Source organism: Theobroma cacao, chromosome 4 (genome assembly GCF_053813885.1).
Source record: "Theobroma cacao isolate CCN51 chromosome 4, ASM5381388v1, whole genome shotgun sequence".
In the NCBI taxonomy this organism is placed as follows: Eukaryota; Viridiplantae; Streptophyta; class Magnoliopsida; order Malvales; family Malvaceae; genus Theobroma; species Theobroma cacao.
This window is the reverse complement of record NC_142642.1, coordinates 1,577,393-1,591,680: the sequence shown is the minus strand read 5'-3', so window position 1 is coordinate 1,591,680 and position 14,288 is coordinate 1,577,393. Positions and strand designations below refer to the sequence as shown.

Here is a 14,288-nt window from a genome sequence, read left to right as displayed (position 1 = left end):
TGTTGGATATTGAGAATCTCCATAACTCCAAAAAAAACAAAAAGAAAAAGAGCTTGAATTATTTTTCATTATCAATGAAATCACACACAGAAGAGGACAATGGACCATCATGTTTTTTCTTTTACTATGATTAAGAGCAAGAAACAAGAATGGAATCATATCTGTTTTTGTAATTTCAAAAAGATCATTAACAACTCTACAAGTTGCTATGTAGCCATGCATGTAACTCCATGATTGGGCTTTGAAGATCACTTTCATGAGCATAAAATCTCTGGCTACATCTTTGGGTTGGGAATGCCAACAAGAAGCAAATCTTGGAGGGGTGTCAAAGTATCTATCTTGTGCTTGCATTTCACTTTTCGTGGGCATGCCTTGCCTGCCTTGCTATTATATCTTCACATGTTCCTAGCGAAGGGTAACCCATTTTTAACTATTATACATGTAATCTCTAGGTGAAGTTATATTTCTTTTTACTAGAAATCCCAAAAGCTTGGAGCGATCAACAATGTCTAGAAGATCCCACAATATAAATTATTAACACAATTAAGACATCAAGTTCGATAAATACGACAAATTAACGTATTGTTAATTAAGGAATGTAAAATTCAAAAAATAAGTTAGATATGATCAAATTTGAACTTAAAATTACTAGACTTTTAACACTTTTTGGTTTGATTTTTTACCTTCCCTTTCTATTCTTTGGAGGAGGTGATCATTAATTTTAGTTTGAATGAATTTTTGGGAGATCTTGGATTCAACTGAAAAAGCTTTGATGATTCATGCATGGCAAGATGAGGAATATATGTCTTTCAAATATAGGGCCCCATTCCATATGCACTTTTAGCCCCTCTGCTTGGCTTGCTCATGGCTAACCGCCACCTATGTCACTATGTCTCTTTGTTAAAACACATGTGGGGGTGTCATGTCAACTATTTCCTTTGATATGAAATAGAGTGTATGTAAGAATGAAAACTCAATCAAAGTTTGAGCAGGATTTCAATAATTAATTGTATGAATTCCATTAAATTTAGTTAAAACCCTTTGATTTTGCAAGAAATATAATTATGATCTTATATATGTTAATTGTTACCAATAACCAAGGCTTTATGGAACCTTGATCAATCAATTTCTTTAATGCTTTTAAAGGGTTGAGTTTCATTTTTTAAGCTTGCCACCCACTAAGAAAAAGTTATCATGTTTTAAGGAATCTTGTGTCTAAAATGGGATGTTTATCCCTTGATTTAATGAGAGCTTCAGTTTAATGCTTATAAAATTTAATAACTTAGAAGCATTCATTGAGTTGAGACTTTTGAGAGGGAGGGAGAGAAAGAGAGAGAGTATCCATCTCTCCCACATGGGTTGATACATATAAAATAGCTAACCACCCACAGAAAAAGTAAACCCCCCAAAGACATCTCAAAGGACAAGACCCACCTAACTAACCTAACTAAACCATAAAATAACAAGTTAGAAAGTGAAGACAAACACCTTTGCTTCCTTTCTTTTATGCAACATATATTCCATCAAATAGTTGAGATCCCCACCCCTCTTGCATTTTGGGGCCTCTTTGGAAAATCTAATAAGGAGAATGAAGAACAAAAATTTGCATAATGTATTTCTTCTTTTAGGGAATGATAGGATTCAAAAACATATCATGTCAAATGACTAATATTTTAGTGAAATGACATGTGGATCGAGATTGAAGGGACATCCTCCTTCTTTCCTAAAAACCTTGGTAAGAGTCTCTAAAAATTGAGAAATGGTAAATTTATGCTATTATTTCATAAAATAATTTATATCTAAAAGGGTTTTTGGATGATGGGCTTGTGTATGATTGCTTTTACCTAGTTGTTTGTTACTAAGATGCAAAGAAGGTGGATCTTAGCAATCTTTCTTTAGTGAAGGGCTAATTGGATAATTGTGTCTCTAAGTTATTTGTTGCTGCTAATAGGAAAGAGTAAAAGCAAAGAAATAAGATATGAAAATCTTATACTCATGAGAATTTCTTTAGTTGTTGAACAACTATTTGGACATAATTTACATAAGTTATTGCTTGAGTGAGATTTCTCAATTCCAAGTCATAGCATGTAGTACTCTTAAGAAAAGTATATTTACAAATATTGAAATAAATGAAAGCTTTAATTTAATAAATTTATTATATTCGAACATTTGATTTAATGGCGAGTATAGTATATTTTGCTTGAGATTTTCGAATTAAGAAAAATTTAATGAATTTGTTGGTACCCCAAAACCATGCTTCAACAACTTGATCAAACAAATGAAGGGTTGGGTCCTCATGTATGAAATCATTACATTCTGACCTATGAGCTTCTTCCTCTCAATTTTACTTCTAGATGAAAAGATGAAGAGAATCCTTAGCTACAAAGAAATCAAAGAAAGAAATGCACGATGATAAGAAAAGGCAGTCTAAATCTCAAGTACCATTAACCTTGGAGGCAGGCTTCTCTTTCTTTCTTTTGCTTGATTCGGCCATGCCAGACAAGCCTTCTAATTTTAACAATTTTCTAAACCCGAGTCCTATCCCAATAGACATCATCAAAAGAAGTCCCAAAAATCATCAGAAAAAGAATGGAAAACCTTCCATTAAAACAGCAATATTTGCCAACCGACCACTGTTTTTGATTGTGTTTTGGCCCGCCAATCAAGCAAGCGTGTTCCATACTACCCACCCCCCATGTGCTTTAGCCCCCCGTAGAATCAGCAGACAAAGCCACGCCCATATTATACACCACGCTGTCTTCATGCCATTTGTCTATCACTTTCAGTCAGAAGTCTTAAGTCCTTTATAATTTTTTTTTTTGGCTACCCTTAGGCGGCTTGTTTTCCATTCATGTCTTCTTTTGTCCAAACCCATGCTCTCTACTATTATATAACTGGCTAAACCCCAACACCTCCCCTCCCCATTTCTAGCTTGAGCTTTGATAGAGTGATAGAGAGAGAGCTGAAAAGAACAGGAAAAAGAAAAGGAAAAATGATCAAGTTGAAGTCAAAGAGGTTTTGCAGAGGCAGCTTTAAGTTTGGTAGTGGTGGAAATGGTGGCAGTGGTAATGCAAAAGTTGCTGAAAAAGTATGTGGAAACATGAGTGAAATCAAATGGGAACTTAGGCCTGGTGGCATGCTTGTCCAAAAGAGAGAAACTGGTGGAAGTGTTGGGGAAGGGGTGATCACTGTCAGAGTCTCAACTGTTTCTCAATGGCATGATATTTCCATTGAAGCAACTTCCACTTTTGGTAACCCTTCTTTACATCTTCAATTTAGTCTTCAAAATTCTTTACTATAAATAGAACTAGATATAGTTTTCCTTCATTGGGTTAATGATGAAATTTGTGTGCCAAATTTTGTTCAGGGGAATTGAAGATGATCTTGTCATTGGTAACAAGTTTGGAGCCAAGAGAGCAAAGGCTTCTATTCAAAGGGAAAGAAAGGGAAGATGATGAATATCTACACATGGTTGGTGTTAGAGACAAAGACAAAGTGCTTTTGCTAGAAGATCCAGCAATCAAGGAAATGAAGCTTCATAAATTGGCAGGAAGCCAACAAATTGGCACTGCTTATCGCACCATAAGTGTATGACACTGATGATTAAACACTATTGTACTCTCACTAACCACCCAAAAAAAAAAAAAGTGCTAAAAAATGGTGAAGTGTTTTTTTTTTATATATTTCACTCAATTAGATTAGGGACTTTGGTTGTATTAAACTACATAGTTTAATATGAAAGATGATGCATGTCCACATCATTTTGCCATAGTTTAATATGTTTATAACACAAATGTTGATTCCTAATGTAATATTTTTCCTTACTCTTAATTTTATATTAATCAGTGCACATGCGGGCGGACTGAAAAATTTATTATAATTAAGGAAAAAGAACACTTAAAGTGGAAAAATTTTAAGGAATAAGGAGCTGGCAAATGATGGGTTGTTGAGTTTAATCAGAATGCTTCAGCCAAAAGTTTGGTCCCTCTCATAGTGTCAAAATCATTTCTAGTGATTCATGTCCAAATCATTCTTAGGTTGACATTTGCATGCCTAAGCACATATGGTCCCATGACAAGCATTACAAATTCCTTCTGTTGGAAAGCAAATCTGATTTGTAGGGAAGCCACTTGCAGAATAATTTTGATTCTGTAATCTAGAGTGGCCAACATGATTATATGTGCAAAATTCTTCATGTATTTGCTTAAGTTAGAGGCAAAATTCTGACAAGTTAAAATTGAAATTAAATTATTTCAAATTATCTTGATTTCTTCAAATCATTCTTTGAGTAAATTTGTATCAAGTCTTTCATTTTTGGTCGTTGAATAAAGTGATTTTGACCCGACTATATGATAATATTAGATTTTGAACAGGTTAAAATTCGGATTGAATATTTTGAGTTAATTATGAGTTATTGAATAAGTGATTTTGATCTGACTAGCTTTTTAAGTGTTTACATTTCCCTTCTGTTCTTCAAATTCTCACTCTGATTTAATGGGTTGCTGAAAATGAGGCTTCAAGAATTAAGTTTCAAGAACAAGCACACCAAGAGAAATCAATGAACTTTATTTATAACTTTGCACGCATTACAAGTATGCACATTACATGAAAGTACAGAACAGACATAACACACGCTTAGAGAAAACATGAAAACGATATTATTTCAATCACACCATTACTTCAGTTTCTCAACCCTTTATCTCCTCAATCTCAACCACTTTCTTCTCTGGTTTCTTCAGTTTTTGTTTGGGGACAGTCACCACAAGCACTCCATTCTCCATTGATGCCTTGACTTCATCAGTCTTTGCATTTTCTGGCGGCCTAAAACTCCTATGGAACTTGCCTTGGCAGCGTTCAACTCTGTGCCACTTATCATTTTTTTCATCCTTTTCCACATTCCTTTCTCCACTAATTTTAAGCACCCTCCCAACATCAACCTCGACTTTCACTTCCTCTTTCTTGAGCCCTGGGAGATCAGATACAAACACATGGGCCTCCGGGGTTTCCTTCCAATCTGTTGGGGTGTTAAGGACAGGGCATTTGTTAATCATAGTAAGGAAGGGGTCATAAATTTCATCACCAAACAACTGGGAGATGAGAGCCATTTTTCTTTTTGGAAAGAATAACTTTGAAAAACGGGAAGTAAATATTAGCTGATGAACTTGATTGGTGCATCTGCCTCTGTGGTTAGCATTACATATATAAAGCATGAATAAGCTGTCTCCTGAACTTTCTTGGGACTTCTTTTATTGATTTCTCTTATTGTAAGTGCTATAGTTTGATGTTCTACTATCTTCCGTTAGTTAATTGAACCTGATAATTCCCTAGAATTGCCAATGGTAGTGTCTCGACCTCTTGCTTTTTCATCATTGCTAAGTCTTGTCAACAGGTGTTTTTAACATCATCTAATGCAAGTTCCGGAAGTGTCTGGATGCTGATCAATATGCACAGATACTGTATCAAAAGGACCTGGACTATCAACCTAAAGTAGGCCCATGTCCTGAATGTCAGCTTTCGGCCTTAAAAGACTTCCCATAATGGGTTTTGTTGCTTGTGTTAAACAAACAGAAAACTCCACATTGCATTGCCTAGCCCAGCTTAAAATATCTGCCGACAAGGAGCTTTTAGTGGGAGGCCAGAATCAGAAAGTTTTCATTAATGCAACTATGTCAACTATATGTCCATTTCATTTCCTCTGAATACTTAGGACAGGACCCAATTTCCTCTTTGCAATCGAGGCCAAGACTGATCATCTGGCACTGCATGTAGCCCATCATTCTATAGAATATATAGTAGAGAGGATAGAGGCATCTCAACCTTTTTGAGAAGTTCATCTCTCTTTTTAATTGTGTTGCAACCCAATCAACAACTTCATTTGCTTTGCAGCTTAACACAACTCATTCTAACAGCATCAAATCTTCTGCTCCATGCTTGTATATCTTACACCAATGGTAATATTTTCCATTCTGAACATGGTTTATTTGAAATACAACACTTATGCTACACCTCAGAAGATCAGATTCTAGTATAATTCTCTGAAACTTTTTCTCCCAAGCTAGTTGGCCGACAAGGAGTTGAATGTTGTTTTAACACCATAATTTCTATTGTCTGTCAACGCTTATGATTGCTCGAGTAGCCAATGAATTCTTCAAGGGTTATCTCATTGTTTCATTAATTAGGCTGAAACGATTCTGGTACATCTTCATTATCGAGCAGTCTAGAACAAAACTTTCGACATTTATAACAAAGGGTCCCAAAATGTTAGGTCTTATCAGTTTCGCTTGATTGTGCTTGGCTTAGAAGCTGTGTGTAGTCAATTGCCTCCCAGGGTACTCCCCAACCATTTTTATCCTCACTCTTAAATGCAAGAGTGCGACCCGACGTGCTGCATATGTAAGATGTCGACAGTCCTTTTACTATACTATTCATATCTATGCTTCTAATTATATGTTTCATTGATTCTCGTCTAGAGTTTTCAGATCTTGTCTCCTTTGCAACGAAGCACCAAAATCAACAGTTCTTGCGGGTTACAAACTATACATTGTTTCACGTGCATTTAATGGGGATTTCCTTAACCAATACGTTACAAACTCACGAAAAATGCAAGAAAATTAGGTGAGAGTTTACTTAATTATATAGCTTTTCAATGCAGTTAAAATGTCACGATTCTCATTAAGGGTAGGGCATGCCCCAAGCTCTCGAATCTTGACTGATTTGATCTATATATATATATATATATGAAATATGAGGTAATTGGATTGTATATTCTTTTGTATTATTTTAAGTGAGCAAAAGCAATTATGAAAATGGTTGTTGTCTTTCAAGTAATCCATCAAAGTGATGATAGTCAATTAAAAATATTGTATGTATTTAAATATATTGGGAGACTCTTTATGTATTATCGAAATTAATTTTAAATTAAATAATCATTTTAAAAAATTAACATGTTATCAGAATAGATATAATTTCTATTGTTATGATCTCTTTCGTTAGTCTCTCCTCCTTGTAAGAAGAGTCTCTCCATCAATCCACTTATTACTAATTGATTTTCAGTTAAATATCCGGCTTAGTAATATTATTGTCATAATATCAAAATCCTAATGAAAATGGACGAATCCATACTCGACAAACACTCCTTTGAATGTTTCAGCTTAGCTTTTCACCATGAGAATTCCTCCACCAATAGGAAGCAGAAAGCTAACAAAGACGACTTTCGAATTGCCTCATCAATGTGATGTTGAGATAAAAGTGTATTAAATTTGGCCACTTGTTTCACACGACTTTTCCCTTTCCATCATCACATCTAAGGTGGACAAGTTATATCAAAGTTTCCCTACTCCTTGTAACGACACTCAACCTTCCTACCAACCATCTTCGATCTTCCCTTGACCAAGTATAAGGTATTTTTCTCCTTTCCGTAAATTAACTCCATCCCCTTTTTCCTAGCATGAAACTTCAGATATACTTGAAGATAATAAGTTCTGATAAACTTCTGATATATACTGATGCATGAAATATTAGATTCCTAGCCAGCTTAATTATTTTTCTTTGAAAAGCTTTTGTTTCTGGTGGCAGGCTACAAAGGGGGTGAAGAAGGGTTGTCAATTAAGCTGACTACGGATGAGGACGCTTTTGTTGACAGAAGATAGAGAGCACAACTGAACATACCCAGAAAAGGCCTGTGTATGAGCAGCCTTGTGCTCTCTTTTCTTCTGTCAATGGAATTTTCTGTCAGAGTTCAGCTCATTCGCTTTCATCAGCATACCAAGTTCAGTTCAACCCAAGGTAATCAAAGATTTTACACGACCCTTGATTTTTTTTTTTAATCTGCAAACTATGATATTGCACCATTTTTTTGTCAGTCAAGCACCTTTCCTACGTCCATAAATTGCACTATCCAAAAAGACAAGGATATTACTTCAATATCCTTGGGAATTGACCCTTAAATATGGAGGTCTTCCACCTCCACTGACCAAGTAAAACCCTCTGTTTTTCTTCCTTCTCCCACCTTACAGCTTTTGCTATCTCCACTCTCGTCTTGCCGTTATGGTTCTCAAATTCCTGTTCTGCATGTCTAGATTTTTCTGGTCAAGCTGTCACACATTTTTGATGATATTCCATGACATGTAATGATAACTGACACGAGGTAGCATCATTTTTCCTGCAGAGTCTTTAATTTTTTCAAAATAAAAGAATAATTGGAAGCCAATGCTTTAATTTAAAGGCTACCAAGTCTTGATCAGCTGATCATTATTTTGTGATTATGACTAATCGTTGTGAAAGAGTTTGGTCAAGGATTTTTTTTTCCTGTTTTGAAAGGCACGAGAGTTTTATTAGAAACTTCATAAAGGGAAAGAGCCTTAAGTTTTACTTACTAAAACAGGGAGAAAAAACATAACAAGAAAATGCCCCAAAAATGTGAATCATTATATAAACTAGCAAAAATAAATTGTTAGCCCAAAAAACTGCGTTACTGTAACTCAAACCCTGTGACAGCACTATCTCTCTTTCCCTGTTTGTCCTCCAAGGCATGTCTCTGAAACCCAAAATTTCTGAAATTTAGATCATGAATGCAGCAATGCTTACTGTTGAATGAGCTGACAAGTATGTTAGTATTATCCAAATTTAGTTCTACACATCCCTCGCACTTCTCTTAATGAAGTAATTCTGACTGGGTCAATACCTGAGTCGCCAAATACCAAACAACATACGCATAGATACATAAACACAGTATAACAATTTGGAACAGTCTTTTCCTATTTATTTCCGGAATGAAAGTCTAAGGCGATGGTTCTGTTTTAAGTCTATTCTTTGTTTGGAGTACAGCTCATGCATAGGATATGATCGAATTAAATATGTCAACCTTAAATTGTTGATAACAAGGGTATGTGACTCAGTTATGTTCGCATTTTATAACTAGGATTTGTTCTATTACATGACACAAATCATCGTCATGTGTTTTACTGCAAGACAGGTTTCAAGTCTGACTGTCTTCTACACCATTGGCTTTTCTTTTTTTTATTCACTGCCATGGCCCCCCATCTACCCCTGGCTTTGTCCCTAGCTTCAAACACGACAAAAGTAGTTTTCCTGTTTTCCATGGGGGAGAAACTGCCAAAGAAAAAGGTCCCGATGAGGACAAAGGGAGAGATTTGATAAGTCTTTCTAGATTCTATTTCTACAAGCAAATTATTCAATGGTTCTTTCTCGTGCTTACTCTGGACCATGCATAGATTGACTTATTGCTTGCTGCTAGTTTGAATTTTGGAGGGTATTCTTTAACTCTTGAGGACAATTTTTCCTTTCTCTTTCCCATTGAAAATAACTTGTTTTCCACAAGTAATACATATTTTATATAATTAATAAGGTAAATTTTACCTACATATTTTATAATTTTTAATTTTATGTGAGTTTTTCATTTTTCCGAGCAATACCATGTGGATAATTTTTGTTTCTATAAGGATTAGGTTATTAATTTTTATCTAGTAAAATTATCAAAATACATCTAATTCAAAATTAGTTTATATATTCACATTTAAAAGAATCTTTGTAATTTTGTTAAATAAAATTAACAGTCTAATCTCTTTTGAAAATAGAAGTTATCCATAAGTTATTAATCCAGAAAAAAAATTACAAAACATCATATAAAAAAATTAAAATTATAAAAGATGTAAGTAAAATTTACTTGAATTAATATCTTTGTATGTGAAATGAATCAGAATTAATCTTCTATTGCTAGTTCTTTGTACATGAAGTTAAAAGAATGATATTAGAGTAAGAATATCAGGAAGTAAACCACCATAGACTTGAAACATAAGTATACAATTTCCTTCAAGGATCATGCATGTTCATGTTGGCTTTGTGTTCATATGAAAGGAATTCTCCTTCTGATGAGATCAATTAGTGTACCAGAGATTAAATTGAGGGACATTAGAATCTGCTCGATTCTGAGTGCAATCTTAAAAAACATCCAATTCGGATTCCACATCAAATCATGCGCGTTCTAATACACAGCTTAGCAGCCAGGCGATTTCTCCAGGATCTCGGGCACTGGACAGCGTATTTGTGCTTGGGAAGATCAATGCCAACGCCTGGAATTAGAGGGGGAATAATGCCAATGCCAGGGATTAGAGGGGAACGAGGAACCAAATCTCAGGCAGCCGCACTGCTATGCAACCATGAGCAAGGGCAATATTGTTTGCACCAGACCTCTTCATGGCTTTTCCTTCCACTGATTCTTAACATTTACCCCTAATCACTCTGAAAAGTTGTTGTGATTCGGCCAAAATTGCAAAAACCAGAATCTAAAGGCTTGGAACCCCAAGAATCTATGGAAATTCCATAAATCACTGTGCCTTATTTTTTGTGGCTGCTGACTACTGTGATTGAATTCAACCATGATTGAAATCATTTACATTCTGATAACATATAATTTTTAGTCATTTATAAAGACAGAATCAGGAATTCATCATATTAACAAGGTTTGGACAAACTCCTGCAATCAATCCCTCACTGGTACTGCAATCAATACCAGTTGTATTGACAACATTGAAATAGCCACAATCAAGGGAGAAAAAAATGAACATTACACAAACCAAATGGTAGATAGAATTGCTTCAAGGCATTAATGATCAGAAAAATTGGCCTTCTCTTATTGTTTAGTGAATATCTTCAAAATAATAAAAAGAAACTACTATACAAAATTTACTTTCCTCTATCATTTATCAATTGTTATATGGAGGGGGAAAAGGACTAATTAAAGTGATAATTGTTTAGCCAAAGATAAATCTTTTGGAAGGATGATCTTTGGGGCACGAACTTATTGTTCTTTCTCCTTAGTTGGTGTTGCTCTCTGCTGTCTAGCTCTATGGCTCACGTTTCCTTTTTCTAGTCTCAATTCCTGAAAGGAATCTATTTACTTGTTGAATACATATAAATGCACTGTTTCACCCCCTCAAATGAAGAACGTTTAGAAAATGTTGTTCTTTGCCAACTTATGGACCTTATGGTTATGCAGAAATGAGACCATTTTAGAGGTAAGAAGTTTGACGTTAAGCAGATTGTAGACATGCCCTTTATTAGACTCTCTTTATGGTGCAAGGGGAAGTGGCAAATGGGGCACATCCCCACTGACCTCTATATATTTAACCCTAATCTTCTTTCTAGCAGTTACAAAAACCCAAAGCACAAGGTAAGCACCAGCTGGTCACCTCCACCACTAAGATATCTCAAATTAAATTCTGATGGAGCGTTAAAAGGCAAACCTGGCCCTGCACATTGGTATGGAGGAATCAAATTAATCAGAATTTAAAGCCATTCAGGAAGGAATTAATTTCTTTCTTTCTTCCCCTTGGGCTGCTACCCACTGTCTTGAGGTTGAATGTGATTCTTCTAATGTCATTAACTGGATCAAAGACCACAATAAAGTTCCATGGCGCAGGAAAATTATTTCAAATGCTATTGAGTCTTGTCTACGTAGCCACACTGGGATATCCTTCTCTCACATCCCAAGGGAAGCCAATTCAGTGGCAGACGGCCTCGCAAAAGCTGGGGTTTTGAGAACCTCCAACTTCAAAGCTTACTTTGATATCTGCCCAGGAAGAACACACCAAGATTCTACTGCTCTTGGCTAATCTCAACGACCTTGGACATGGTTTGAGATTCTTAATGTTGTCAATGCTCATGAGACGAAAGCCATTCCTTTCTCTCGGTTAGAATGATTTGCCTTTGTCCTTTTCACATAGGTTTTGTGGCCTATGAGGATTCTCTCATCTTTCTGCCTGTCCTCTCTTTGGGACACTTTTGTTTTCCAGCAAGTCCTTTGACTTTGTCTCTGTTAATCTCTTTTTGAGACAAATTCAGCGATAAAATTCTAACCTTTAAAAAAAAAAGAAGATGCAGAAGCAAAAAATAACTGAATTCGCACCCGAGCATTTGATTTATTAGTTGACATATTATCTCCCTGTCTAAATATTAAGGTTCGAATCCCCCTTCCTTAATTATAAAAAAGAAAAAAACTGAATTCCACTTAAAACTTAAAAGGTAGTATTTTATTATAGAAAAAAAAAAGAACTTAAATGACAGCATTTCTTAATTCTACATAAACAAGCGAAAACATTAGAGTTATGTATAGCCAAGAAACCTAAATGACATAAACAAGTAATTCTATTTTCAAGTAACATAAATGACAACTTTTTTTTTCACTTTAGAATATTAAAATTAATAGCCAAAATATAGAAATAGAATTTCAAGAAGGCTTATTTGAATAGCATATCTCAACATTGTTGATGGAGTACAAATCTTGAGCACATTATGAAATGTGGCGAAGGAAATTTCCCAAAGCTAAGTAGATTATTGCCGTTTAGCTTTCTACTAAAACTATATTGAAAACAATTATATATAGCTCAAATTTTCATCAAGGAAGTGGAGGAGTCTTGCAGCGCTTGGTGTTTCAAAGTTTGGAGACTGTACTTTGTTTGTTTTGAACAAAAAGATTGTAACTATTCTGGTTCTGGTAATCATTCTTAACCAAAAATGATGAAACATAGAGAAAGAAACAATGTTCAATAAAGAAAGCTTTTATTAATATTAACTTGGATTACAATGCATAGCTCTCATTCTTCTGCTCTTTTATTCTCAAATAGGATGATCCTGACAAGTTTTCTCATGTGGTAAAAAAATTCTAGTACTATCAAAGAAAATCTAGTTATTCTTGCAATGTTCATAGCAGGAATTCACGAAACTCTGTGCTTCACGGGCATCTGCAACACGAAAAGATTAACAAACATTAATCATAGATTTGAAAATCTAGTTGAATTGCATGTATGAATGAAAGAGAAAAAGTGTAGTGAAATTATATATGTACCCGAGACTGAAATGGGGGAGACAGAATGTGCACAGTTCTCAGTGCAATTGTAAACAACATTTGACATTCGAATTCCACATCGTAGCATGCAAAGACCAGCGCAAATCTTAGCAGCAAAGCGGTTTCTCTTAAATCTCTGGCACTGGAGGGCACACTTTCCAACACATTTACGCTTAGGAAGATCAATGCCAATGCCTGGAATGATTGGGGGAATAATACCACCACCAGGGATTAGAGGGGGAACCACACCATCACCAGGGAATGGAGGGGGAACCACATCATCACCTGGAATCACCAGACCACCGCCAGGGGGGAGCATACCGCCACCAGGGAGAAGCTGATCGCTACCAGGGATCGCAGGGGAAGGAAGACCACCTGGGACTGTAGGGGGATTTGGTGCGGGAATAGCTCCTGGTGTTTGAGGAGCAGGAGGAGTATTGCTACCAGGTTGCCCCATTACCAGTGCAACCATAAGCAAGAGCTCAAGAACTATCATGGCTTTTCCTTCCATTGCTTCTTATCTGTTACCTTTACACTCTTTTTCACTCTCTAAGAATTGCTGTGGTTTGGCAGAATCGCAGAACTCTAGAATTTATAAGCTCGGAAACCAATAATATATGGAAGTCCAATGATCTCTAGGCATGATTCTTGGTGTTCATGGTGGCCTTAATTAGACAACTGTGATTGAACCATGATTGAAATCATTTACCATTGGAGAACACAACTCAAGCTATGTATTAAAACATGGGATTTGGAATGCAAGCTGTTAGCTTCATATAATTGAAAAATAATGACGGAATTTCTTGCATTCTTAAAGGATTAATTAAGGAATCAATCCCTTTGATAAAGGATTACCTCTTCACAGCTTAGTCCCTCCTATCAATCACTAAACTTCAGGGGTTACCTTAGAATATATTATCAATTGAGCAATGTGACACAAAAATAATACTCAAATAAAACAGAAATTATTCCCAAAAATAAAATGTCATGGCAAAGAGAATACTCCCTATTGGCAAATATCTAATGGATTTTATTATAGTAAAATCATTAATACAAAGGTTTTTTTTTTTTAATTTTTAAGTAAGTTTCTCATCTAATGTAGAATATTACTGTCGTTTATATATATAAAAAATTCTTAATTAATAAAAATATCTAAACTTTAAAAACTTTTCGTATTCCATCAACATGTATAGAATAATAATAATAATCCCATTATCAAATTTAAGTACAAAAATTTGGTGGAGGGGAGAAGAAAGGGTAAGAAGGTGGTAATGGTTCAATGGATTTTGTTCTATAGTGGTTGGGAGTTGTTTAATGGTTCTTGTTGGGTGAGAATTGAAGTTCGATTTATGTTGTTGTTTGTGTTGTAATGGATTTTGTCCTACCGTGATTTTTGTTAAGTGAAATTTTGAATTGACTTTTA

General features: G+C 35.2%; 2 protein-coding genes and 1 long non-coding RNA gene across 3 annotated transcripts; 2 read left to right on the top strand and 1 right to left on the bottom strand.

Moving 5' to 3' along the window:
- The first annotated feature begins 2,829 nt into the window (after window positions 1–2,829).
- Window positions 2,830–3,771, top strand: LOC18600900 (BAG family molecular chaperone regulator 2). The gene is made up of 2 exons (XM_007031629.3): window positions 2,830–3,251; window positions 3,368–3,771. Exons 1-2 carry the CDS (start codon window positions 2,993–2,995, stop codon window positions 3,592–3,594), a joined length of 486 nt encoding a protein of 161 aa, XP_007031691.2. The 5' UTR covers window positions 2,830–2,992; the 3' UTR covers window positions 3,595–3,771.
- Window positions 3,772–4,548: 777 nt separating this feature from the next.
- On the bottom strand, window positions 4,549–5,192 carry LOC18600899 (17.8 kDa class I heat shock protein-like). Its single transcript, XM_007031628.3, has one exon. The coding sequence runs from the start codon at window positions 5,103–5,105 to the stop codon at window positions 4,689–4,691; it is 417 nt and encodes a 138-aa protein (XP_007031690.3). The 5' UTR covers window positions 5,106–5,192; the 3' UTR covers window positions 4,549–4,688.
- Window positions 5,193–7,410: 2,218 nt separating this feature from the next.
- LOC18600898 (uncharacterized) lies at window positions 7,411–10,368 on the top strand. The gene is made up of 2 exons (XR_001927336.2): window positions 7,411–7,785; window positions 9,913–10,368. It is a non-coding gene; the product is annotated as an uncharacterized LOC18600898 (long non-coding RNA).
- Window positions 10,369–14,288: the final 3,920 nt, after the last annotated feature.